The 26833-nt window shown below is 40.7% G+C and overlaps 1 protein-coding gene across 1 annotated transcript in view; it reads left to right on the forward strand.

Moving 5' to 3' along the window:
* The window catches only part of LOC136871971 (carboxypeptidase N subunit 2), a 182317-nt gene that overhangs the window by 121950 nt on the left and 33534 nt on the right, over positions 1–26833 (forward strand). The window contains exons 8-10 of the mRNA XM_068227156.1: positions 8525–8596; positions 15454–15647; positions 21804–21997. Of these exons, the coding sequence (XP_068083257.1) occupies positions 8525–8596; positions 15454–15647; positions 21804–21997 (460 nt within the window). The remainder of the gene's footprint in view (positions 1–8524; positions 8597–15453; positions 15648–21803; positions 21998–26833) is intronic.

The raw sequence follows: 26833 nt of genomic DNA on the forward strand, positions 1-26833 counted from the left end.
AGTCGATCGAGCACTACCGTTGGCTACCCTGAGAACGGCTTTCTGAAATTTACCATTTTTTTACTTCCAGGCAAATGGCGGTAAAGTCCCTCCTCATACGCTACAGCCGATTTCTTCCGCGTCCTTACCCAGTTTCATTCATTCACCACCATTGTTTTGCTCTTCATTACTTCGTTAGGAAGGGAATCCGGCTGTAGAAACATGTTATATAATTTTATCTCACGTTATCCCTGACTCCGTATCACGAAACGAGACTGAGGAGTAGAAATATATAGACAGATAATTTACTAAAATGTAATCGACCTGGAATTGACCGCATCACATGGTGATGAAATAGTGTGTCAGCTACCACAAGTTGATTCCAAGTGTAGAAATCCAATAACTGTTTTCTCCGATCGTTCCATTTGCTTACTCCATACTGATCCACAGCCTTTCATATTTTCCCTTTCCTCCAGCGGCATTGCTGTAGTCATGAGTTTTTCATCTCCATCTTAGCTCCGTCAATCTTTCGTATACTCTACTTTGTCGTCCTCACCTCATCATCGTCCGACTCGTTGGCTGAATGGCCAGAAAATTGGCCTTCATTTCAGAGGGTCCCTGGTTCGATTTCCGGCCGGGTCGGGGATTTTAACCTTCATTGGTTACTTCCAATGGTTCGGGGGCTGGGTGTTTGTGCTGTCCCCAAAATTCCTGCAACTCACACACCACACATAACACTATCCTTCACCATAATAACACGCATTTACTTACACATAGTAGATGCCGTCCACCCTCATCGGAGGGTCTGCCTTACAGGGGCTACACTCGGCTAGAAATAGCCACACGAAATTAGATTAAAAACCTCGTCGTCATTACTTCGTATGCATACTTGAATTATACAGTGTCCTTAGTTAACTACAACGTATCACATATTCCGTTTTAACTTTCGGAAACTTCCAGTTATATTTCGTGGCTATTTTTAGTAGATGATCATTTGATGGCACGTAAGCAAAATTTCAGGTAATTTACGATGTGATCTCGTGGAAGATCCCTTTATTAGGGATAAAGGAACCGATTGTCGAAGAATTAAGCATATTCTTTCTCGTTTAGGCTACCTTGCTATTACAATATACATATGATTAAAAGGTTCCATTTTTACAGCCGGTCCCATGTCACTTATCAAATTTTACACTTGGAGAGACTGTATTTTCTTGGAATAAAGTGATTACAAGAGCGTAATTAGATAAGAATACAAGTACTTCAAAGATAAAAATACATGGCTTATAACGCTCCTTAGAGGTCCACTGATGTGGGCCGATTTATCACATAGACTTAGTACTGCAATGGGAACTTAGAAGTAGGTGCACAATCAAGACTTGCCGTAAAGCACCTGCTTCCTTAACTTCCCATTTGAAAGGAAACAGTATTTTTTAAATTAACATGTTTCGCATAATACTACATGGCTTCCAACCATCCGCTCAGTGTTTATGGGACAATGTGGCACTCCAGTGTTTGCTGGCCACCTGACTGGACAACAGTCGTTCGTACATGAAAGAATAGAAGACAAAATTCAAGGGTACAAATACTTTGCACTGAAGTACAACTTAATATTTATAATATCCATAGGTGACAAAGTGCAGGTGTTTAATTTATATTATGCTAGCTGATGTACCCGCGCTTCGCTACGGGATTGGATTCTCAGAGAGACTGACCTTGTGGTTTTCATAACTGAAGTCAGCATAGGTCATTACAAAAACGTCGGTAGGTAGGTAGCGATTAAAAGCAATTATATCACATGAAACACTCGATCAAATGAAAAACCGCACATTTTCTCACTTTTAACGAACAGGACTACCCTGCCGATCTAACAGTCCAAAGTTCCAGAGCTGGAATGAACAAAGCCGCAGACAGCCGTGATCTGTGAACACCCTTCGTCTTTTTTCGGCAGGGAGAGGGTTGAATAGTGGAGACTCCCACGGCATAAACTATGCCCTTCTACCAATCGTTTTCCTAGGAGTGCCCGATGAGTCGGAACATCTTAATTCACTACACTGGCGGCGGAAAAATCTATCTGACTTGGAGACAAATTTTTCCTCCAAGCAAGAGGAGAAACCCACTCTTCACTGCTAATTTGGAATAAAATGAATGTAGAATTTAATAAAAGTAAAGAGAAAAACTTGAATTAAGAAACGGCCCTTTTCAGTGTCGAATTTTGAGTTATTTAGTGAATTGTGGTGCTATAATTTGGAATAGGCCTAAATTGTTATTATATACCAGGCCATACTACTACTACTACTACTACTACTACTACTACTACTACTACTACTACTACTACTAAGTGAGCCTCAGCCTTAAGTATGCACGCTGCTCATTCAAAACAGCGCGTCAGAATAGGGATCGCATAGCTGGAATACTACGATGAACCTGTGTGTTACGTACCAGTTGTATCAGAAAGTGTATGAACCAAAGGAATGGCATGCTAAAGGAGAAAGTTTTCTATCTCCCCAGCTATTTTCCGCTAATGTTCAGTCAGGCTGTTATACTCGGTACGCAGCAGTAATCCCATCTATTGAACTTGAGAGGCAGCATAAGAGATAAAGAACATCACATCAAACAATGGTCAATGTAATGTCACTGTTGATCAATGCTATGTGCTTTTGATATTATAGGTCTTCACATTTAGTTTTCTTCCGACTCTGAAATACCACTCTTGCCATAGTCGGTACGGTAAAACTGATTAAAACATATATGATCGGAATTGTATTCAATATAACTTTTGTTATGTAATACTTTTCGATAGCACCAATAACATAGGTATTTAAAAATTACATTTTAGGCGCCTTCCCCTAAACTGCAATTCTATCCAGGGTGAATAAATTTGTTTATAGCTTAGACTGTTCTTTCTCATTTCTCGACTATATATAACGATTTTCATTAAATTCTGTTAACCCATTTTCTCGTAGCTCGGCGTTGATATGGACTTAGCAACAAAATTGCAATATCATGAATATCTGTTTTATCACAGTTGGTACGGTAAAAATGTATAAGACATAAATGGTCGGAAATTTAATTCTATATAACTTTGGTTATGTAGTATTTATCGATACGACCACTAATAATTTAAATATTTGAGAATTACATTTTAGGTCTTCCCCTAAACTACGATTTCACTCAGTGTGAATAGAATGATTCATAACCTAGATTATAACGGCTCATTCTCCGACTACGCATGCCAATTTTCATTGGGATAGGACCACTCATGACGTAAATATTCAAGAATTAAATTTTTTGATCTTGCCCTAAACTACCATTTCACTCAGCGTAAATAAAATTATTCATGGCCTATATTGTAGCGACGTATTCCCCGACTTTGCATACCGATTTTCATTAAGTTCTCTTTAGCCGTTTTCTAGTGATGCGTGTACATACATACAGACAGACACAGACAGACAGAAATTACGGAAAAGTAAAAAGTGCATTTCCTTGTTACTGTGGACATGACCGATACAGAAATACCATTCTTTTCAAATTCTGAGCAATATACAGAAAAAAACTCTTATTTTTATATACAGACTAGCAGGATACAGCAGCGAGATACAGTGAGCCATGCTACACTGAAAGAATCGTATGCTATAATGGACTCTCTAGCTCAGCTCATTTGAAAATAATACCCATTTGCATTCACTGTCCTCTTCTTACAGGGAGGTTTAAGTAATAGATGGATTTATTTGCAGTGTTAAAAAGGTAGTCAAAACATAATTCTGAAGTAGCTAGTAAGTAGCTAGGCTATTAGGTTATACTACTGCATTTATTAGTTTAATGAATCTTAGTATTATAACTTAATTGACATTTGACAATTGAACTCGACTCTAGCCTGCCCTATGACTATGAGTCATGCTCATGACCACTCAAAAATACCTGTTTTATATTGGGAAGAACGGCTCAGTATTTTCTCAGTTCATATGTCACATCGTTGCACAAGACTTCAATCATATGTGGACAGACGCAATAACAGTATGCTGAATCAGAAAACCAGCGGGCTACTGTACATCTCGGGTAGCCTATACAAAATATGACGATTTAAAAAAATCCTCAGCTGATAGAAAAATACATATTTTCAAAAATGACTGAGCGAGTTGTCGTGCGATTAATATCGCGTGACTATGCGCTTGCATTCGGGGGATGGTGGGTTCGAATCCCACCGTCGGTAGCCGTTAAGATGGTTTTCCGTAGTTTCCCCATTTTCACACCAGGAAATGCTGGGACTGTACCTTAATTCAGACCATGGCTGCTACCTTCCTAATCCTAACCTTTCCCACCATGCGTCGCCGGAAACCTTCGATGTATTAGAGTAACTGGCATTTTTTCTAAGAAAGGAATTCATAGTATGAAGACCAGATGGCAGCTGCGAGCACTGAATGCTGTTGCTGCTGTCTTACCAGCACATACTACACAGATGCAGTAGGAGCGGTGAACAATGAGCCGTGAATCGGATCACTGTATCGATTCAGTAACGTGAACAGAATCAAATGAATCGATTCAGTAAAATGAATCGAATGTCCCATCACTAATATGAATACGGATTTATATTTGTCATGATATTCTTGAACTCAACATGACACTCTGTATAGTTCTTTTTTCCTGGGAAATGTTTATTATCAATCACTTTTACAACGCTTTCTATGAGGTTAGTTCTGTAGCTGCTTTTCCTGTTGCACCTCTTGGGGATGAGCTACACATCGCTGTGTGAGGATGTCTGTGGGTGTGAGTGTATTTGTTCCGGCTAAGAATGGGAAGGAAGCGACCGTGCCTTGGGAAAGGTACCATCCAGTTATTTGCCTGGAAAAAAATGAAATGGCGTATGGCTCTTAGTGCCGGGAGTGTCCGAGAACAAGTTGGGCTCACCAGATGCAGGTCTTTTGATTTGACTTCCGTAGGTGACCTGCACGTCTTGATGAGGATGAAATGATGAAGACAACACATACACCCAGCCCCCGTGCAAGCGAAATTAACCAATTATGGTTAAAATTCCCGACGCTGCCGGGAATCGAACCCGGGACCCCTCTGACCGAAGGCTAGCACGCTAATAATTTAGCCATGGAGCCGGACATGTGCCTGGAGTTGAAATGGGAAACTATTTCGGCGGGGGATTCGAACCTACGTGCCTCCTGAGTACAGAGCAAGCGATTACAAGTGGCCGAGCAGCAACGCACAGAGGTAAACTTTTCAGTAAAGTTATGTGACGCCGACTATTTATATATTATCAGAGCAGACGGGGCTTTTGTCTCAATTTTCTAAAAGGGCGTAAGACTACCGCCCTTAACTGAGTAGCAAGAGACAATCCTTAAAAATTTTAGGAACAGAAATATTTTAAATGAGGCTTAAAATAACTGACAACGTACGATTAGGATTTTGCCTAATAGATAAACGTAGAAATTCCTATTAGCCACGTGGAGAGAAAATGATGTGCGAACGACTTGGCCCACATTGTTGTGTGTAGTGGGTAAACAAGCTGACAGCGTAGTGGAAGTGACTGGCACCTACATTAAGTGCTGCAAGTTTGACGAGATCAAATTCTGTAGATCGAGAAGTGATGGTGTCAGACGGTGGTGAGTCACAACGTCTCTGGGGTCATACCAATACATTTTTAATTAATTACTTGCAGTAAAAAATGTGTCCTAGAATATGTGTAAAATATATAACCAGTAACGAGCTAAGAGAAAATGTATTTAGTTTCCAGGACCCACTGCTGAAGATACAGTATGTTAAATATAGAACAAAGCTGGCCAGCTGGAAGCTAGTCGGTAGGTAATACGGAAAACACTACCTAATAAACGAACAAGTATCACAACGGTTGTCTGCAGTTATCACACGGTTAATTTGTATCAACGTCGCCCATCGGTAGCCATAACGAAAGTGAGTCAATCCATTTTCAAACCCACGTAAAGGAAGACTTTACTCAATTTAAACAATTTCTCAATAAGCAAATCAGTGAGAGAATGGGCTATAAATTGAAGGCCTCAATTCTACTGGAAGCCAGCCCCGTGGTGCAGGACTAGCGTGCTTATCTCTTACATGGAGCTCCGAGTTCCATTCCTGGCCAGTCCAAATATTTTAATTCTGGACTCAGCTCCCCATCCAGCGTCATTTTTCGTACAAAGGGTCTCTGTCTTTCGTTTCCATCTGAGAAGATTTCAGCGATTGCCAGTGGATCCGGTCGGTTGCAACCGAAGCGAAATCGGGAGGTTGTGGGTTTGGATACCGTCTAATAGGCCATTTTTGTTCTGTACGTAACATCTCTTCAACGCGTACTATATGTACGGTACACGACGTAATAGGTTGAAAGTTAATTTCGATTACAATGCCGTCGTGAAAATTTAGTATTTATCTTCTTCTTCTTAATCTGTTTAGGCTCCAGGGTCGGTTTTACCCTCAGATTCAATAAAGGACCCCACCTCTACCACCTCAAGGGCAGTGTCCTGGAGCTTCAGACATTGGGTCGGGGGATACAACTGGGGAGAATGACAAGTACCTCACCCAGGTGGCCTCACCTGCTATGCTGAACAGGGGCCCTGCGTGTGTGTGTGTGTGTGTGTGTGTGAGAGAGAGAGAGAGAGAGAGAGAGAGAGAGAGATTCAGATTACATTATGCCAATTTCTTGCGTGATTTCTACTATTGTTAGGACACATTCGCCCATTTTTAAAAATTACTCTTCATATGCGGATTTTTTGACGGGGCACCTTCGTAGGAATGTATAGTGAATGAATTCCGGAAAGGCCTGGTGTAGATCATTCGAGCTGATGCCTATGGGGCCCAACCTAGGATGTTTTCTAATGTTGAATATGGTACAATTTTCCAGTCCCCGAGTTAGAGGAAAGAACCAATGAAAGTTAAAATCTCCTACTCGGACGGGAATAGTGCCCGTAGCCTTCTAAATCTAAGGTAAATATATTAACCATTCAGCCAAGGAGCCGGATGTAGGGAATCTAATCACGAGAGAACCTTCCTCGATGCAAGAATACTTTGGAGACTGAATATTGCAGAAATAAAATGAGACGAAATTCGAAGTTTCTTGAACTTTCTCTTCTACTGGCTGACACGATCCCATCACGTACTTACCATAAAGAAGTTTCAGTTTAGTCTAAAATAATTGCGCTCGAACACCTCTACTTCTACCTTTCTACCAGTGATTTTATGTTGCGATATATTTAATATTTAAGAGAGTTTATCAAGTAAGAATGAGGCTTTTACAAACTGCGCATTATATTAAGGTATAACCAAATCAAAACCCCTGGCTCAACAGTCCCGAAGGGCCAACGCCTACCAAGCGACCGCTGCTCAGCTCTAAGGCATGCAGATTATGGGGTGTCGTGTGGTCAGCATGACGAATCCTCTCGGCGTTATTGTTGGCTTTCTAGACCAGGCCTTCCATCTCACCGTCAGATAGATCCGCAGCTGTAATCACGTAGGCTTAGTGGACCTCAAACCAGCCCTCGGATCCAGGTAAATATTCCTTACCTGGCCGGGAATCGAACCCAAGGCCTCAGGGTAAGAGGCAGACACGCTATCCCTACACCTCAAGGCCGGCTGATATTAATGTATATCAAAGGAACATAAATTCCTCTATTATGGCTATTGAATAATAAAGCTGCTTGATTTTCTTCAAGTTGCCTTAGGACACAGCTTTCCCTTCCAACCATATCTCTATATTCAATAAAACATGAAATGTGTCAAACTCTAATCAAACCTAAACCATGAATTAACAGGCTGGTGTTTTAGATATGGAGATATATTACAGCCACAGAGTCCCCTATAGTGTCTTCCGCAAGCGAGTTGAATGAAGTATTTTCTATGTTGTAGGCCTCTCTGTACCACTTGCTGCACTTATTCCACGAACACTTCATTTTTGTGTCATCGTGAAGGTGGTCTTGAACTCCCAATGTATTCTGCAGTGTAATACAGGACTCTCGGGCTAAATGCGTTGGTGAGGTTGAAAGATACCAACAGAAAGAACTTGTCACTTTTATTCTAGCAGCTTCGAAAACATGTCATTACCGAAATATGCCTTAAATCTACACAAGTTTTCAGCAGATTCAGTATCTTCATATGCAAAACACAGAATAATTATGAGTTTTCCAACAGACACATGCACATACACATTCTGTACATTCTGTACACTCGTTGTGATAAGGATAAGAGAAGTGATCTGCAGTGTACAACGCGCCTATCTACTCCTGCCAACTGTGTACGTCTGCAGCATCAACCTCGCCAGTTTAACATGTCTCATTCTTATTTGATCTACCTTCGTACAAACCCAGTCGGACTGCACACCTCTCCCAGGACGGGATTTTTGAAGTCAGTAAGATGTCGAGTGACTGGAGAATTTCTTTCACAGATTTACATTAATTGGTGTTGTGAAGGAATTTCAAAAGATAAAAAAGTATATTTTCAAACAGCTTAGTCACACAACAAATTATTTTATTCTGTGTATATTAACAATATAAAAGTTATATTAATTTTCACTTAATGTTCTCTTCCGTTGCAGAAGACTACACAGGAACCGCTTAGTGGAACTCTCTGACAGGTTGTTCTCCAAGATGGCTCAACTGCAAACTCTGTTAAGTATACCTTTCATAGTTATTATTATTATTATTATTATTATTACTATTATTATTATTATTATTATTATTATTATTATTATTATTATTATTATTATTATTATTATTATTATTATTAGTATTATTATTATTATTAAGGGGATATCGAATCGGATTTTTGTTCAAATTTTCAAAAACATTTTTATTAGCAATATTTATTCCCTGAAGCCTCCCCTTTAAAACGGTATATTGCACATTGCTCTATCACAATTCTAACTATGTTAAATTTAGATATTTCTCAGAAGTGGCGTGGCACCATTTTGTTCGCCATCTGTCATGGATGGCAATCTTTCAAAATTTTACGTATTTTGACAATGTATATGGCTTTTTGAATAATCTTCCACTAGTACATGGCATTTTAACTACAAGCTGAACAATGATACTTTTCAAAACACAACTTACATATGATGCGTGTACACAAACAGTAAGTTCAGAGAATAATAAGTGGAGACGAGCAGACATCGTATGCATGCTGGCCAACAGGAAACTTACATCTCTCTCACTACTACCAATATGTCTCACACTGCATACATGTCAAATTGGAAAGCGAAATGTTTTAAAACATACATACTACACTACAAACCACCACAGAAACTCGCAATAGTGATTACTTCACTCCATAGAGGATTGGCGTCAGGAAGGGCATCCGGTCATAAAAGGAGGCCAAATCCACATGTGATAATGTTGTCAACTACGTAGCTAAAAAGAGCAAGACAGACCATTGGGGGTGCCAAAAGAAGGCTGCCGGATGCCTTCAGGTGTGCTGAAGATGATGCAAACTATGGAGCAAGAATGTTTTAAACTAAATTTCCTGATAATTTACTTGTTTTGCATTCAGGGAACATTTTCTCAGTTTTTGCTCAACATAAAATAATGAAACTTTCAGGATATGTTTACTTAAATGTTTTACATACATGGAAACAATTTTATGCAGATCTGTAGTTTCTTCAATAAGTTATTGGTCATAATATATTGAAAAACGGTGATGAAAAAATTCTTAGGTAAGAAAAAATTATATTTCCCCCAATATTCCTGTTTAAAACATATTATCGTTTCAGTATATATATATATAAGAGCTGTTTCCATACAGAGTAAAAATTTGGGTTATGTACCTAACATGGTTCCCAAGAAAATGTTTCTATAAATTAACATTGTGAAGATAGGCGATTCCATATCCCCATAAGGCATGAAGACTTGCTTGGTTAACTCGAAAGGATATAAGTTCGATTCCAAGAATTTGAGAGATTGTATAATTCATGCAGTTATGCCGTAGGTTGTGCAAAACTCACTATTTTACCCTTTCTATCTATCCCCCATTCCTGAACTCGAAATTTATTCCGAGTGAACAGTATTGGATGTGCCACTCGACTATAAGTAGGCCAAGGATCACGACACCTTTTCAATACTTTTTCCTTATGGCGACCAGTTTTGTTATACGGTGCATATCATGTAGATATGAGCTTTAGTTTGGTAAATGGAGGATTCGAACCCCACCATCGACGGCCCTGAAGATGGTTTTCCGTGGTTTCCTATTTTCTCAGCAGGCAAATACTGCATCAGTATCTTATTTGAGTCCAAGGTTACTTCATTCCCAGTCCTATCCCTTTCCTATCCAATCGTCACCGAAACCATATTTAAGTATGTACCAAAAAATTGATTGTCTGTGCCGGAATTCGAGCCACCGAACTTAGATACAACAGGAGAGTACCTGAGTATATGGCAGGCTACATACATTGGAAGGTTATTTGTGGAAGAGTTAGAGATAAGGCTTTGCAACAATAGCATTTCGCAATGTACGATAGCAATCAGAGATTATCATCAATAATCCTCTGACATAGATAAATGAGTCACATGTGATGAAATGATAATTATTCACATTTGAGACGTTAAGTGTAACAGACATTCAAAGATACAGTAAAGAGCGGAAGATTTCAACACATACATTAAATCTTGGTCATGTAGATGAATAAATTTATCATTTTGTCTTTACACTTCAAATTTATGCCTCATACTTCCTTCGTTCATTTCTTGGATTAGGTATACGAATTCATAAGTAGATTCAGTTCATGTTTTGTCTGTCTGGCTGTTTGTTCCTTAGAAAATTACCAGAAAACGGTTCAACGGAAATTCTCAAACCGCGATATTCAAGGGATAGCCAAGTTGTGCACTGGGATATACAGTCATGTACATTAAAAAAAATTGAACACCTTGAAAGACTACAGATAGGAAGTTCATATTCACAGAACATGTTCATTAGTGCGTTCTGCAGGAACGATTAGTGTTTCAGTCACCTAGTTTAAGCACTTATCCTGTTGTCTAGTAGACATTGGGTCCTCTATGGGCACTGATAAATTGTTCCATGCCTGATGGCATCGACGCGTAGGCCTATAAGGTGCGAATGGCGTCCTGGGGTAGAACTATCCATGCGGCATTCAACTGATTCCACAGTTCATCTTTGGTGGTTGGCATTGGATCACAGCACCGCATCCAACGGTCCACCATTTCCCACACATTTTCGATTGGCGACAAGTCCGTTGATCGGGCGGGCCAGGGCAACAGTCTGACATCCTGAAGCAACAAGAAGGCACGTGTTCGTGGGGCAACATTTGGTCGCGCATTGTCTTGCTGAAATATGGCGTCTGGGGTGTCGTGCAGAAAGAGTATGATCTTTCACGTAGGTCAAACTGATCAAACCCTGGACATGCACCAGCGGTGATTTGTGGTTGTACCCAATAGCACCCCACACCATAAGGCCTTGAGTTGGCGCTGTACGTCTTGTGCGAATTCAGTCATTGTGATGCCTCTCCCCCTGTCTGCGGCGAACCAAAATGCGGCCATCATTTTCAAACAAACAGAACCTGGATTCATCCGAAAACACTATCCGCTGCCATTCCTGTCCCCAGTGACGTCGTTCCATACACCATTGCAGTCTAGCGTGTGTATGCACATTAGTCAAAGGTAAGCGGAGAAGTGGGCGACGCGCCGGTAACCCAGACCGTAATAAATGGCGACGGACTGTCACTCTTGATAGTGCACGATGTGTTACACTGTTCGACTGTTGCGCCTGAGTCGAAAAGGATACAGACCTGTCCTGTGATGCCATTCGGACGAGGTGTCGACCTTCTCGGGGGCGTGGCCTGGGTGGTACGACCAGACCCATCTCGTCGTGTTCTACGGCTTTCTCTGAACCATTCTGTACACACATCCGTTGCACTGCCGACACACTTCATCCCACACGAGCAGTAATTTGCCAGATGGATGCATTACGTTTTCTCATGCCAATAAACTCACTCATTTGACGGTACTATTCTCGCATACGCCTGTGAGGCATCCTGCACGTCTGCTCAAGTCACAATTATCCATTAACTTCGGATTATAGCAACAACGAGAGCCGCAGGCACATTTTATCACTCGGTGGTGGTGCTCCGAAATATTCATGTGTACGTTGAATCTGAGCTTCGGCATGGTTCAAATGCTAATTATTTCATCAGAACACACTAGTGCACATGTCCTGTGAATATAAACTTCAACGAATATGAGTGTATATTATTTGATTACAGTGATGAAGCAATTTCAAGAGAGTCAAAGCAGTAAGTGTCAACTTTCTCCGTTATTTTAAGTCGTTGCGCATGCGAAAAACGCTATGTGAAAAATTTCAGTTTAGAACTTTGAACGGTAAGGTTATCTCATCTTAGGTTCAATATCGTGCGAGTAATTTGAAAGAATTCTCGCTTTCTTTGATAAATGTACTGCGGGTCAGTATTTCTCCCACAACATTTTCACTTAACGTTTTTCGCAGGCGCAAAAACGGTTAGCTGCAACGAAAAACGATATCTAATACAAGTTTTGAATAATATAATTTCCAATCGTTTGCGTTTAATCCGTTTTCATCGAACGAGGAATAATAACTATGGTAATGCTGTTGTTACATTTTTCAGTTAAGTACGATAGCTGCAAACGCCAGTTGTATCTGAAATCTGAACCTGATGAAAATTATGTAGGCTATATCTACAAAATCAAAAGTAAGTTTGTTAGTTATACAACTCTACACGCATTTACTAACCAGTACCATAATTTGCACCAAAGCTCATGAGGAATTTGTACGGGTCGTAGAGGTAGTTATATCGCAAAGAATTAATAAAATAAAATTGGTCATAAAATGTGATATACGGGTAGTAGTTTTTATGTATTGACGCCATTTTTTGAACCAAGCTCTTAAGGTATATACTGGACACATGAAAATATAGAACTTAAAATAGCAATTCCATAAATATCTAATGTTGGATTACAGGTGGCGGATTTTGCTCTATGATAGAACATGGACTTAAAATAGCAAGGGCTATGATATATTAAAGCGATTTGTTCTCTGGAAAATGAACCTCAGTTCCATGAATGAGTATGGCATTGCTTTTAATAGTCATTGTCAAAAGTATTTGCGTTAATTTTGTACCTGTGGAAAAGAGAAAGGAATGCTATATACTCGTAATACTGGCATGTGGTCTTCGGAGAGGCATGATGCAGTTCTTTCGAGTTGACGCCCTTTGAAACTAGCTCAATACACACTATTTAAAGCAAGTCCTAAAGTGATATGGTTCCCTTTCTTTCTTGAATGACTTCATTATTAATTATACATGTACTTATTTTTAACTATAACAAGTTTTGTGGTAAAATTATTCTAAACTCTTATGTGATTCTGAGTGTAATGTTTATATTCATAAAACAATTTTTCGGAAAAAGTGTGATAATATCTCCGAATGTGATGTTGTAGAAACGAATTTACTTATTAAAATATGGAAAGTATTTTTAATGATGTACCGTCTTAAACTGGTTTATTTCCTTTCATTACCGATTGATATATTAATCAGCATCAGACATGATAGCATTCTTGCTAAAGAAATGACACCAGCATTTTACGGTGTAGTCTTAATATTCTGGTGTTAACTTTATTATTATTAGTATGATTATGAGGTCATGGCACAAAATAAATTGATGGAACTAATCGATATAAAACATTGCATTTCATTTTAATTTAATTTTTCGAGGAAAGTACCCTAGATGTGAGCACTGGCAGAGAATACATCTGAAATTTTCGGGGAATGCTATACGTAAACAGGAGATTAGAAGCATTTTGTCAAGTCAAATATCCTAACAAATAATTTAAAAATGTAAACAAGTTCCTTATCCCTGAATATCTTCGATAAATGGGATGCAATGCGAACCTGTGCGGCTGTGATAAAAAAATCTGGATAATTCACAAATTCCCTCATACAGTAAATTAAATCAGAAAGTGCTCGATACCCAAAACCTGATCATACCAGTAAGTAAACTACGTCATACGACTTCGCTCTAGTCCAGTACCTTGTATCAAAGAGCATGTCTTTTAACCTGCATGTAGTAGCCTTTTACGCGTATTTTAACGTAGATATACCCTTTTTTCATAACTCATACTACGCCTGCTTGACCACGTAAGTGCACAGACATTGTTTGTAAAATATACAAGATCAAAAACTCCGTAACATAATATGATAGGAAAATAAAATTAAATATTATACATACTGTATTACACAAACTACTGCCTTTCCATTTTCGATTTTCTAACTGTATTGCAATTGGAAATGTGGAGTATTATATATTATATGGAGTATTATATGGAGACCAGACTTTCAGTTTATAAGAACTCATACTTAATTAGTGGAATATACCGATGAGCTATTGAATTAGATATCGCTGCTGTTGTGGCAAAATGGTACTGCGGTCGGCCCGGTAGATGTAATACTACAGCGTAGCACGTCACTGCGATGTTAACAGGCTTCATACTGGTCGTGTGAGGTACAATTGACTACAGAATGTGCAAAACACGAGATCTCTGCGCATTTGTTTGTGGTCAGATTATCAGTGCCAGACTAATGGGCCTTCCATCTTCGAGAACATGTTGATACTTGGCTTTAAAAGGTTACCGTATCTAAAGTGTTTCATGAGCACCACCAACAACACCAGTGTCAACTGCGGTGATATACAAAGTGTTGATGACGAAGGTCACCGTCGACTAGCTCTGATGTTAAGAGGCCTAGTGTGCAGCAGATCACTCGTGGATTCAGTGTTGAACAACAATGAAGTGTGAGCAGCTATGCCATCCACAACCTTCTCCTCGCAATGTGGTACAGAAGTCACCATCCCGTAGGGTACCTCTGCTCACCGCACGTCGGAAGACACAATGACTGGCACGGCTAAAGGAGCACCACCTTCGGACTTTCGAAGTGATGAGAAACAATGACTGGTCTGATGAGCCGAGATACCAGTTCTTACTCGATGATGACAAGGTACAAGTGCGTCACACAGGCCATAATATACAATGGTTCTCTCTCGCTCAGCCGGTAGTGACATATCCTCGTATGAGGACTGTTCACGTGGGATGAAAGGGGACCCCTGGCATATTTGCCGACATCCCTCACCGGTAAATGTTACAGAAACCTGCTGTCTAATCATATCCATACACCCTGCAGGAAACGTCCACAGACATGAGGATGCTTGCATAGTCCTGAAGATCACCCGACTAGTATCCTACATCATTCTATCGAGAGGGATCTGCGCGCCCTAGATACTTCCTCCAACCAATCTCCGTGCAATATGGGAAGTTGTGCAGCGGCCATGAATCGGTACGATTCCCCAATGCTTTCGATATCTTGCCACGCAACATAACTGCAATCATCAGGGCAAAAAGGGCCACTGCATGCCACTAGCCAGATATCTCTAATTCAATTGCTCATCAATGAATATGGAAAATTGCTGAACTCTAATATTCGTTTTTCTTTCGTAGAGATTTGTCCATCAACACTCTGCGACATTTACCAGAAAATTTATTCAGAATTACACAGAAGCTAACCCTAATTCACGTCTCTGGGAATATTCTGGAGGACTTACCGGAGACTTTGTTCCAGGGACTGGCCAAACTGGAGGAGCTGGACGTGTCGGCCAATAACTTGACCAAACTTCGATCTCGTGTGTTTACAGGTAGGGAGCTGACAAGTGATTTTCTGGCGGATGTTATTGATATTGAAAAATCTAAGAAAGGGACCTAAATAGCATCGTTCATACACGAACATTTAAAATATCTTTATAGTTTTTAAAATTAGGCTTTAAGAGAAGTAGGTTAATGAAAATAACTTTCATTCTAAAAGGAAATCCCTCATTCATATATTCATTAATTCATTAGCCATTCAGTTTGGAGCATCAACGGCAAATATGTAGAGATCCAGAGGTTTTTACTACCACACTCGGAACACAGATGGGATACACTATGTATTGCTGCTTTCTCTGGGAGTGTAACAATTGGGATAGCTCACAACAGTACTTTAGAAAAACTGACCAGATAGGGAAATGAGGGATCCCGAAAATAGTTATTTACGTTGCCAAGTGTCGAAAATTGCTTCAAAACTAAACGAGAACGTGAAACACTATCGCCATTGTAACATACGGAGTGCGCATGTTGTTTTAGTTTTCGTAGTGCTTCTGAGCACTAGCGTAGCCAAGGGGGCAAGGGAGGGGGAACGGCCCTCTCCCCCAAAAGGTTTCTTGAAATTAGAGCGAAGATCAGTCGTTGTTTTAGGTACAGTGCGAATAAATTAAAACTTACGCCGAAATATTATATTAACATAGCAACAAAGAGTCGATAAGCAAGTCTCAGTACAGCCATACGTAATTCTCCATGCCTGTATTGCTTGAAAGAAAGGAATCACTTAGGATTTTGATGCACGGGGATATTTCCCTGTAGAGGCCTCACTACTGGGAATATAACCGCGTGTTGACAAATGTCAAGAGATAGTCGCAAGCTCACATCATCGTGTCAGCTAAACCTAAAAGTTCCTGGAAACAACTATGTCGCGGTCGTGGTCGCGATTGTCGGGTTGTACCGTGGTTGAGAGATATCACGTATTTAAGTTGCAGTGTTGGGAAGACTGTGACAAGATTGTGAGCTGCACATGCATTCCTCATTTTGTGCCATATTATTGACATTTTGAAGGTAGTTCGTTTTGTCATAAAGAAAGCCAAAACACATCCTTGGTAAGTTATGATTTTTTTTAAATTCTAGCATCAGCACTAGCATATAGTAGCAAGACATGATCGCGGATGCGTGCCTAAGTTCTATAGATAGGCCTGTCTCTTTTGTGAAATGCCCGGGTACTGATTGAAACCTCAAATGGCACCATCAAAAGTGCGGGTAATTATTTTGTAATTGGCGGGCGTGATAACTCAGTTCCAATAAATCTCTTTTCTCAACAAGACACTCGAGGCTTGAATTGCAGTTGATGCATGCAATTTCTTTTTAATGGGAAGTCACGTTCTATTGATAAGGATTCTACTTAAAACCGTAGATCCCGTCGTTTGCCTTTCTTTGGTTCTTTTGAGCCATAACCGCATCATTTATGGTGGTGTATTTTGAGTATCCGACCATTCTTCGGGCTTACCTTGTACCTTAAATGGTGAGTGGATACAGTGGCGTACCCAGGAAAAGTCCAGGTCAGTAGCGTGGATACGACGTTTCCTTCGGAGTAGGATCTGAATAGAAAACCGGTCCAACCGACTGTGGTGACGGTTCTTCAATAGACGATCATTTAAGAAAAGGCTAGGAAAACACCTGCCACCTGGGCGACTGCCCTAAATGCAGATCAGTAGTGATTGATAGATATTGATGGTTTTGATTGTTACCATGTAATTATATCCAGCAATCGAAATGATAGCCTCTGTACTCTTAAAACGTAAACCGGCTGCATTATTGAAACTGTTAGTAAAATTAATAATATCGTTCTTCGTTTGTGAGGAAGTAGAATCTTCATTTAATTTGTCTTAAAATAGGAACCACTGTGCACTACGCCCAGTGAAGGTTACTACCTTCCAGGTCATAGATAGTCCTATTTCGATTACGGGAGACTCAAGACCAACTCTATTGCACCCACAAACAAGGCTGTATCTTGCCCATTCCATGACTTTCTTAAATCTGTCAGTGCCGGGAATCGAATGCAGGATGTCTAAAGTCAAATTCTAAAATAAGGAGGCTTAAAAGTAAACAGCCGGCCCCACGGTGTGGGGGTAACATGCCTGAATATTACCCGGATGCCTTGGGTTAGATTCCCAGCCAGGTCAGGTTTCTTACCTGGATCTGAGGACTGGTTCGAGGTCCACTCAGCCTACGTGATTATAATAGATGAGCTCTCTGACGGTGAGATGGCGGCCTCGGTCTAGAAAGCCAAGAATAACGGCTGAGAGGATTCGTCGTGCTGACCATACGACACCTCGTAATCTGCAGGCCTTCGGGCTGAGCAACGTCGCTTGGTAGGCCATCGCTCTTCGGGGCGGTCGAACCATGTAGTTTGGTTTGGAAAAGTAAACAGAGAAGGAAGCGACATCCCTGCAAGGCTCTTTAGCTCCCCAGTTAGTTCCTCCGTCCGGTCTCGTGCATTTAGGACAGTTGAAAAATTTACGTCTTAATAAATGCTCCTCATAAAACCTTTGTAAAAATAACTGCGTCTATTTATAAAAATAAGTACAAACGCATCCTTTACATGTGGCTCAGTTGGTTGAGTTGCGGTCCTTCTGAGCCCAAGTTTGCAGGTTCAAATTCCGGCTTAGGTCGCTGGCCCTTAAAAGGGTGTTGTAATGACAACAGCTCCATGTCGTTGGCTTCTGGCACGTAAAACAGAATTATACATCCATATATTAGTGTCACAAAACTGTAACTTTGTACTACTATATTCTGTAACCCAGGCTTTTGAGGGAAACTAATAGGACAAGATCCAACCTACCTAGCATATGTTGTTACACGTATTTTTCTTTACCATGTAACAAGAAATCTATATCCATATCTCTTAAATTATATGTTGTGTGTTTGTATATTATTTGTATATAAATTTCACTTCTGTATGGCTTATCACATGACCATTATTACAATAAAATAACAGTATTTATTCTAAACCAGAGTGTTGCATCTTTACTCAAAATATTTATTAAGCATTAATTGCACTTGCATTTGGAATATATGAAATGCTGCAGTTATATTGGGATAGGAATTACAGATGAAGACAATGGGGTATCCAGAGGTGGGGGGAGGGGGGATTGTCCGAGGCATCCAGACACCCCAGGAGTTTTAACGAATGTGTTTTTATTAAGAACTTTATATATAATGTATATTATTATTAAGAATCCGCACGAATCTACAAACTCGTACTTGGATCCAAAAACACTCATTTCCCTATTAGGTATTCTATTCCATATAAACTCTCTGGAAATTTGGACACCTACGCAAATAAAATTCTGAATGAAGACCTACCTTAATGCCCCTCCCCCCTCCCCAGAAAACTGAAATCCTGGCTACACTACTGCTTCTTCATCCACTTACAAGGACGGCTTGACGTGGTGACCACTCATTTCGATATAAACATTGTACCTGCATATAACGTTCGAGTACACTTGATTACAAATACCTGGTAGCCGAACATAAGCCGCTGCCATAACCCGCGTAAAGAGATCTTTCTCTTACTCCACTTAGTCTCGTAAATTAGGCTTTTTCCTTTCTTTTTTTTTTTTTTGCTAGTTGCTTTACGTCGCGCCGACACAGATAGGTCTTGTGGCGACGATGGGATGGGAAAGGCCTAGGAGTTGGAAGGAAGCGGCCGTGGCCTTAAGTAAGGTACAGCCCCAGCATTTTTCTGGTGTGAAAATGGGAAACCACGGAAAACCATCTTCAGGACTGCCGACAGTTGGATTCGAGCCCACTATCTCCGGGATGCAAGCTCACAGCCGCTCGTGACCCCACGGTACTCCACTCCACTTACCGACGCAGCATACGCGACTTTTAAACGCATGTGGTTGTGTAGCTTGCAGCAGAGAATCAGTCCGTTCCGAAGATGAGTTCCTACTGACAAGGGGGCATTCCCTTCTCGTCACCACCGATTTCGCTCAAATTTATAGAACATGCAGGGCTTGGCTAGAAATGAAAGTACCCGAAGTGGGAACTCCAGATGGCCAAGCGTATAGAAAATAAAACTAAAAATAATAATGTTGACGCGGATCTCGTACCGTATAAGCCACTTACGTTCCTGCGCACGCTGAGCAGTAGTTGGCGCAGCGGTAGGAATTGGACTGGTAATCCAGTTCGACTCACCAACACCTTGTGTTTGAAGCCTGCTGATTTTTTTTTTTCGGGGGTTAAAACATTATTGTGATCATCAAATAAAACCTTGATGACTTAATTTGCGCAAGAAAGTTGTATATCATCATCATCATCATCTGTTTACCCTCCAGGTTCGGTTTTTCCCTCGGACTTAGCGAGGGATCCCACCTCCACCGCCTCAAGGGCAGTGTCCTGGAGCTCAGACTCTTGGTCGGGGGATACAACTGGGGAGTATGACCAGTAACTCGCCCAGGCGGCCTCACCTGCTATGCTGAACAGGGGCCTTGTGGAGGGATGGGAAGATTGGAAGGGATAGGCAGGGAAGAGGGAAGGAAGCGGCCGTGGCCTTAAGTTAGGTAACATCCCGGCATTCGCCTGGAGGAGAAGTGGGAAACCACGGAAAACCACTTCCAGGATGGCTGAGGTGAGAATCGAACCCACCTCTACTCAGTTGACCTCCCGAGGCTGAGTGGACCCCGTTCCAGCCCTCGTAACACTTTTCAAATTTCGTGGCAGAGCCGGGAATCGAACCCGGGCCTCCGGGGGTGGCACCTAATCACGCTAACCACTACACCACAGAGGCGGACAAGAAAGTTGTATATACTCGTCTATATCTTCCGGGAATCATTATCTTATCTGATATGACTTGTTTAATGTAATCTTGAGTACACACCTGAAATAAAAGGAAATCTTAATTTTGAAGAAATGAGACACAGGTGAAGTACTACTTCTCAGGAATCTTTTGAAATGCAGTCTACGCTTATTTCATGTTCCAAGAAATCTGCACAGTTTTTCCTTAAAATTTTGTGACAAAATCGGAAAAATTGATCCTGAAGATATACCTTCTTTCTGCAAGGTTTCATTATCTACATTTAATACTACCGAACGAGGAAATACTTTTCAGAAATTTCTTATCCCAAGGTACAAATTTTTAACTACAGTAGATATATTAGGAACTTTTACCAATACTGTGTAAGAGATGTGAATCTCGGGATAATAGCTAGTGTTAGATTTGAACACCTAGATTTTCCTTCAGCACGTGTGGTCGTGGACCACCCAGGCTGTCGGTGAGATTCGAACTTGGGACACACTATGTGGTAGCCGAATGGTTAGGCCGCTGTGTCAGCTACGTCCCCCCACCCCCTGGCAACATCATCACGACTGCCCCTATTGAACAAGTACACGACGAGTATAATTTCTTAGTAGTCCACGCCTCGGATTTGTTTGATCTAAAAGCTCTGGAAATATATATGTACTCGTGCCCAAAAAATTAGAAATACGACACAAAAGAAATTAAATAATCCAAAATTTTCTCCGAGGACAAGCGGCAAACTGGCCGCAATCCTAATATTCTTTCGTCCTTTCTGTTTTGACAGTTTACTGCTTAAAAAGCCTTCAAACTTCACTTCACCACAAACTATATCTGAGGAAAGGACATCCAGAATAACCCAACATGAACAAAATCACTAGGCGTTATCAGTATAAAACTTGGAGAACAGGTAAAACTGCTATATGAGTAATCAGGAGATAGTGGGTTCGAGCCCCACTGTCGGCAGCCCTGGTCTTCCGTGGTTTCCCATTTTCACACCAGGCAAATGCCGGGGCTGTACCTTAATTAAGGCCACGGCCGCTTCCTTCCAATTCCTAGTCCTTTCCTATCCCATCTTCACCGTAAGACATATCTGTGTCGATGCGACGTAAAGCAAATAGCAAAAAAAGAAAAAAAAACTGCTATATGACCAAAAATATGTCACTTATAGAATTTATGTTCAAGTATGACTTGCTGTAAAAATGCATTTAAATGATTAATAGCAATTGTGTTGTACTGACAAAATCTAGAAGCATGTTTCATCGAACTTAAGTTTGTAAAGAAAAGACCAGGATAAAAATAATATGCTGTATAAATTCGAGCTCTACCTATCACTAAATAATCGATTTATATTTCATTCGATTATTATTTGTTCATTTTAAAATTATGCCAAATATTTTGTATCCTTTAGGTTTAAAATCGCTGAAGAGACTGTTGCTGGACGCTAATCGTCTGGACGTTTTGCCACGTGATGTGTTCTCCGACTTGAATAGCCTCCAGACATTATCCTTGAGGAAGAACAGGATCACCTCCATCCCAGCGGATCTGTTCGATAGTCTTCGACAGCTGAAATCCTTGGGTCTCACTAGCAACTATATCACAGTCGTAAGTTTTCCTAAACTTTTAAATGCATGTAAATACTTTTTTGACTTTCTAGAATTTTGTCTTCTGTATATTTATTTGAATAACAAAGATCAGTTCAAAGTGATGCTAATACACTGAATTATGTACACTAACCTTTAAAGAAATAATCGGCATTTGTAACTGTTAAAATGTAGCCTTGCAGTAATTTCAGTCTGAAATATATATCGCCGTCGCGCCTGCGAGAACCGCTATGTGATAATATATTTTGAGAAATACTGACCCGCGTTGTTGTTGTTGTTGTTTTTGATTGAGTCATCAGTCCATAGACGGGTTTTATGCATCTCTACATGCCACCCAATCCTGTGCTAACCTTTCTATATCTACAGAACTACTGTATCCTCCTTCTGCACTAATCTGCTCGTCATATTCATACCTTGGTCTACCCCTACCGTTCTGACCGCCTACACTTCCCTACGAAACCAACTTTAAACGGCCCGGGTGTCTTAAGATGTGGTCTATCCTTCTATCTCTTCTTATCGTCATTTTTAGCCAAATCGATCTCCTTTCACCAATTCGATTCAGTATGCCATCATTCGTGATTCGATCTATCCATTTCACTTTCAGCGTTCTTTTGTAAGATCAAATTTCCGAAAGCTTCTATTCTCTTTCTTTCTGAACAAGTTTTCGTCCATGTTTCACTTTCATACAACGCCACACTCCAGACAAAAGTCCTCAAATATAACCTTCTAATTCTTATAACAATGTTCGAAGTGAGAAAATTTCTTTTCTTAAGAAAGGCTTTTGTCCGCCTCTGTGGTGTAGTGGTTAGCGTGATTAGCTGCCACCCCCGGAGGTCCGGGTTCGATTCCCGGCTCTGCCACGAAATTTGAAAAGTGGTACGAGGGCTGGAACGGGGTCCACTCAGCCTCGGGAGGTCAACTGAGTAGAGGTGGGTTCGATTCCCACCTCAGCCATCCTCGAAGTGGTTTTCCGTGGTTTCCCACTTCTCCTCCAGGCAAATGCCGGGATGGTACCTAACTTAAGGCCACGGCCGCTTCCTTCCCTCTTCCTTGTCTATCCCTTCCAATCCTCCCATCCCCCGCAAGGCCCCTGTTCAGCATAGCAGGTGAGGCGGCCTGGGCGAGGTACTGGTCATTCTCCCCAGTTGTATCCCAACCAAGAGTCTGAAGTTCCAGGACACTGCCCTTGAGGCGGTAGAGGTGGGATCCCTCGCTGAGTCCGAGGGAAAAACCGAACCTGGAGGGTAAACAGATGATGATGATGGTGATGATGATGAAGAAAGGCTTTCCTTGCTTGTGCTAGTCTGCATTTTATGTCCTCCTTACATCTGCCATCGTTAGTTATTTTACTACCAAGTAACAATATTCATCTGCTTCCTGCAAGACTTCATTTCCTAATCTATATTTCCTGCTTCACCTGACTTCGTTCGACAGCATTCCATTACTTTTGTTTTGGACTAATATTTTTCATCTTAAACTCCTTCCCCAAGACTCTAGCCATACCATTCAGCAATTTCTCCAGATCTTCTGCAAACTCAGCACATATACTATAAAGAGTGAGAATTATTTAACAATATTGCACAATATTTAATCGTTGGTGACAGAACCTTACTACCAAAATTCTATGCTAAAATATTACACATTGTGGTATTTGTAGACGCAACGACGGTATATTTGTCGGACTCCCTGGCTGAATAATCAGCACTTAGGCCTTCGGTTCAGAGGGTGCCGTGTTCGATTCCAGGCGGGGTCACAGATTTGAATCCATTCTAATTAATTCTTCTCGCTCGGGAACTGGGTGCTTGTGTTTGCCCTAATACACTCCTTTTCATATTCAGACAACACACCACACTACCAACCACCAGAGAAACGTGCAATAGTGATTATATCCCTCCTCGTAGGATAGGCGTCAGAAAGAGCATCCGACCGTGAAACAGAACCGCAGTGATACAGTTCGTATCCGCGACCCCACGGGTTTGGGAAATCGGTAGAAAAGGAAGAAGATATATATGTTTACGAACACACGGTATTTTGCTTCATCTTATTCTTCTCACTTACACTACCTCACTGCGTTTAGTTTTCCTCTCAAGTATTGTCCGGCTCCACGGCTAAATGGTAAGCGTGCTGGCCTTTGGTCACAGGGGTCCCGGGTTCAATTCCCGGTAGGGTCGGAAAATTTAACCGTAATTGGTTAATTTCGCTGGCACGGGGGCTGGGTGTATGTGTCATCTTCATCATGACGCGCAGGTTGCCTACGGGAATCAAATCAAAAGACCTGCATCTGGCGAGCCGAACTTGTCCTCCGCCACTCCCGGCACTAAAAGCCATACGCCATTCCATTCTCAAGTATTAAGTGAGCTGGCTCCGCGGCACGAGTCCTGGATTAATGGATGTGCTGCTATTCCTACGACAGAGAGTTCGATCCCGGCTGAGGTCGGTGGCATTTGAGAGTTTGAATTGGAAATTACTTGTCTCCCATTAAAAATAACTCCCGATACGTCATTATGAATCAAGAACTGTCATTTCATGCTTTTAAATAAACTATAGCCAATAGAGAAGAAAGATTGTAAGTACATTGTTATTTAAACAGAAATTTTTCATTTAAAGTGATCAACTGTGTTTTGCATCTTCTGGTTTTGAGCACTATTTATTTTGCTATGTGTATGTACGTACACAACATGTTACGTTGAATATATACAAAGAAAAACCACATGCATTCAACTAAGCAAAAGCGATAGAAAAGTAACAAAAGCACAAAGTTGGTAACGTAGGATTTTGAACACAAACTTATTGTTCTTTGTGTGGCATATTAGTACCGGGTACAGTCACATCGAGCTATGAGGCATGCTTGAACACGACGAGACATACTCAGCACCAAGGAATCCAACTTGTTTGGCGGTTGAATGTTCCACTCATGGACAGCAGATTCAGTCAGTTGCTGAGCATTAGCAGGAGCTTTAGTACGGTGGACAATTGGTCTCTTCAATTAACACCACACATGTTCAACACAGTTCATGTCTGCAGAATATAACAGCCATATGCATGCTATGCATCTCAAGGAAAGGACTGACCACTCCGGATCGATGGCACGAGCATTACAGAACAAGGTGGTCATGCAAGGGGACCCAATCAGTCCCATTCTCTTCAACATACTGATATCGGACATCATAAGAATAACAGAACACAACAACGAAACTTCGCTGCACATATTCTTGGCTCAACCAGCCTAGCGAGTCTACAACAAAATGTCAACAACATTGACAGATGGGCGGAAGAATACTCCCTGCAGATAAATGAGAGCAAGGCAATGCAAGTGACTTCCAAGATTTCGTAATGGGATCAAAGTAATCCTTCCTCGGCATTATTCTGAAACTTTATCTGAAAATTCCTAAAGTATAAAAAACTCACCCACCGAGCTCGATAGCTGCAGTCGCTTAAGTGCGGCCAGTATCCAGTAATCGGGAGATAGAGGGTTCGAGCCCCACTGTCGGCGGCCCTGAAGATGGTTTTCCGTGGTTTCCCATTTTCACACCAGGCAAATGCCGAGGCTATACCTTAATTAAGGCCACGGCCGCTTCCTTCCACTTCCTAGGCCTTTCCTATCCAATCGTCGCCAAAGACCTATCTGTGTCGGTGCGACGTAAAACAAATAGCAAAAAAAAAAAAAAAAAAACCCTCACCCAAAAATTGAGTTTCATTTACCCCAGAAATTCTTTGTAAACCATGTTTGTAGTATTACCTCTTGGGGCTAAGGCGACCATGCGACACAGAACTGTACATGTGAAAAATAGTCTTCTCTCAAGTCGAAAAAATACATAAATACACCCCCCTATTCCCACATCTCTAACATCTTCAGTTTTTGAGATATACATAAGTATCCCCATAAAAAGAATGCAACCCTTTGATAAGCCCTTCCCCCACCCCCATTTAAGTGTATTTCCCAAAACAAAAATACTTGTTCCTTTATTTTTAAAGAAGATTCCAAATACCAATTTTCACGTCTGTAACATATTCCGTTTTTAAGATAGAAGTATCCTTATAAAAAATATTTCAACTATTTTGCACTTCTTTTCACCCCCCCCCCCACTCCGTTAAGTGCCTTCTCCGAAAACAAAAGGTACATGTTCCTGCATTTTTAAAGGACTTTCCAAATACCAAGTTTCTTGCCTCTAACATGTTAAGTTTTTGACATATAACGTAGGTATACCGGTACTCATTTTAAAAATTCAACCGCTTTTCCAATTCTTTTCAGCCCCTTAAGTGGATTTTCCGAAAACAACAAAATACGTGTTTCATTATTTTTAAAGGACATTCCAAATACCAGTTTTCATGTCTGTACGTCTGCAGCACCTTCAGTTTTTGAGATAAATGTATACACATAAAAATAATTCAACTTCTTCTTCTTCACTTCTTTCCACACCTCTTCCGCCTTAAGTGGATTTTCCAAAAACAAAATAAATACGTGTTTCTTTATTATGAAAGGAAATTCAAAATACCAACTTTCACGTCTGCAACAGCTTCAGTTTTTAAGGTAAAGTATCCTCATAAACATATTTCAACTCCTTATTTACTTATTTTCAACCTCAACCGCCTTACGTAGATTTTCTATTTAAAAATGCGTGTTTCTCTATTTTTAAAGGAGATTCCAAATACTAACTTTCACGTCCATGAACATCTTCAGGTTTTGAGACATGAATATCCTCATAAACGTAATTCAACTCCTTTTTCACCCTCCACCCTTCCTACCCATTACGCTGATTTCCCCCTCCCCAAAAGTGTGTGTTTCTTTATTTTTAAAGGAGATTCCAAATACCAATTCTCACCTCTTTAACATCTT

Source organism: Anabrus simplex, chromosome 1, assembly GCF_040414725.1.
Source record: "Anabrus simplex isolate iqAnaSimp1 chromosome 1, ASM4041472v1, whole genome shotgun sequence".
NCBI classification, from domain to species: domain Eukaryota; kingdom Metazoa; phylum Arthropoda; class Insecta; order Orthoptera; family Tettigoniidae; genus Anabrus; species Anabrus simplex.